This window comes from Eimeria mitis, genomic scaffold (assembly GCF_000499745.2).
Source record: "Eimeria mitis Houghton genomic scaffold, Emh_scaff1091, whole genome shotgun sequence".
Classification (NCBI taxonomy): domain Eukaryota; phylum Apicomplexa; class Conoidasida; order Eucoccidiorida; family Eimeriidae; genus Eimeria; species Eimeria mitis.
This window is the reverse complement of record NW_013567537.1, coordinates 11,767-13,640: the sequence shown is the minus strand read 5'-3', so window position 1 is coordinate 13,640 and position 1,874 is coordinate 11,767. Positions and strand designations below refer to the sequence as shown.

At 42.0% G+C, this 1,874-nt stretch overlaps 1 protein-coding gene across 1 annotated transcript in view; it reads right to left on the bottom strand.

Annotated features, from left to right (window-relative positions):
- Nucleotides 1-334: 334 nt before the first annotated feature.
- EMH_0029200 (corA-like Mg2+ transporter domain-containing protein, putative) overlaps nt 335-1,874 on the bottom strand; it is a gene marked incomplete at both ends in the record, with an annotated part of 1,985 nt that continues 445 nt past the window's right edge. The window contains 4 exons of the mRNA XM_013494257.1: nt 335-406; nt 646-768; nt 986-1,107; nt 1,653-1,874. Coding sequence (XP_013349711.1) covers nt 335-406; nt 646-768; nt 986-1,107; nt 1,653-1,874 — 539 coding nt within the window. The remainder of the gene's footprint in view (nt 407-645; nt 769-985; nt 1,108-1,652) is intronic.

Sequence of the window (1,874 nt, the reverse complement as noted above, 5' to 3'; positions counted from 1 at the left end):
CTTCAGGTGACGTACACGGATCTTGAACTGCATACATATAAACCCTAAACCCTAAACCCTAAACCCTAACAGTCTAAACCCTAAACCCTAAACCCTAACTGTCTAAACCCTAAACCCTAAACCCTATATCCTAAACCACTGCATTAAACAAACCCTAAACCCTAAACCCTAAACCCTAAACCCTAGTGTCTAAAGCCGGAACCACCAAACATAAACCCTAACCTCTGTTATGCTCTCAGCAGCTAAACAAGAAGACTACAAACGCCACATTTCACGCGTTCAACCTCAAACCCTAAACCCTAAACCCTAAACCCTAAACCCTAAACCCTAAACCCTAAACCCTTGCCTGGTCTATTTCCTGATCGAAGTACTCTAACAGAATCTCAAGGTCCGGGTTGACTGCCTCCTGAAGGAACACAACAACAGCAGCAGCAGCAGCAGCAGCAGCAGCAACAGCAGCAGCAGCAACAGCAGCAGCAACAGCAACAGCAGCAGCAGCAGCAGCAACTCAAGTGGCTGATAGAGGATAAAGAAAAGGATTGGGTGTAAGCATCCCATGCATCCGCGACGAGCACAGAAGCCAGTGGTATCGCTCATATCTAGGGTTTAGGGTTTAGGGTTTAGGGTTTAGGGTTTAGGGTTTACTTTGTCTGTGGGTTCGTCATATAGGTTTGGGTGCCGCGCATACTTAGAGAGCTCCATGCGCTGCAGATATGTGTTGTTGCTGATGAGCTCATCAAAGGCTTTATCGAACGCATCCACACGGTCCTGCATAAACCCTAAACCCTAAACCCTAAACCCTAAACCCTAAACCCTAGAAGGAGGAAACACGCAAACCCTAGGGGGTCACCTAGAGGGATATAGAGAGGGGCCCATATGTGGTGTATGTATTCTGTCTCTTTTGTCAGTTTATAGGGTTTATATATAAACTAGGGTTTAGGGTTTAGGGTTTAGGGTTTAGGGTTTAGGGTTTAGGGTTTGGTACTTGGTATAGAGATATAGGCTCCTTGAGCGCATGCAAATCCTCCATTAAGAGAGACAACAGCTCTCCCTTTGTGCGTGTTCTATGCTGGGCCTCGCCGTATTTACCTTCTAGATAAAGAATATCTTTATACATAAAAAAAAAAAAATAAATAAATAAATAAATAAATAAATAGAGAGAGAGACAGAGAGATAGGAGGGAGAGATAGATAGAGAGGTACGCTAGGAAAGGAGACAAAAAAAAAGAATAGCGACAAACAAAAAAAAAATAAAAAAAAAAAAGAGAAAAAATAAATAAATAAAAAGAGAGATAATGTAGTTAGAGACAGACAGAAAAAGAAACAAGGAAAGGAGGCAAAAGGGACAAAAAAAAAAAAAAAAAAAAAAAAAAAAAAAAAAAAAAAAAAAAAAAAAAAAAAAAAAAAAAAAAAAAAATTAAATGAATAAAAAGAGAAAGAGATAAAGTAATTAGAGACAGACAGAGAAGCACACAAAACAAAGAAAGGAGACAGAAGAAAGGAGACAGAAGTAAACACAAAGACATACAGCAGACAAAAAGAAAACAAAACGGGACAAAAAAGAAACAAAAGGAGACAAAACAAAAACAAAAGGAGACAAAAGGAGACAAAAAGAGACAAAAAAAAAAACAAAAGGAGACAAAAAAAATGTACCTGCATTAAGCTGCTGAAACGCAGCAAAAAAAATGCATTCGAGAGCAGCAAACTCAAACGGCAGTTTGTGGCTGCTGCTGCTGCTGCTGCTGCTGCTGCTGCTGCAGGGGCCCTGCGGCGGCGGGGGCCCCCCCCCCTCTCCCTGTACCCCTCCCCCCAGCAGCCCGCATCGTAGTTCAGGGTCTATAACGTCAAGCGTGGGGGGCCCCCAGTCTCCGCTGA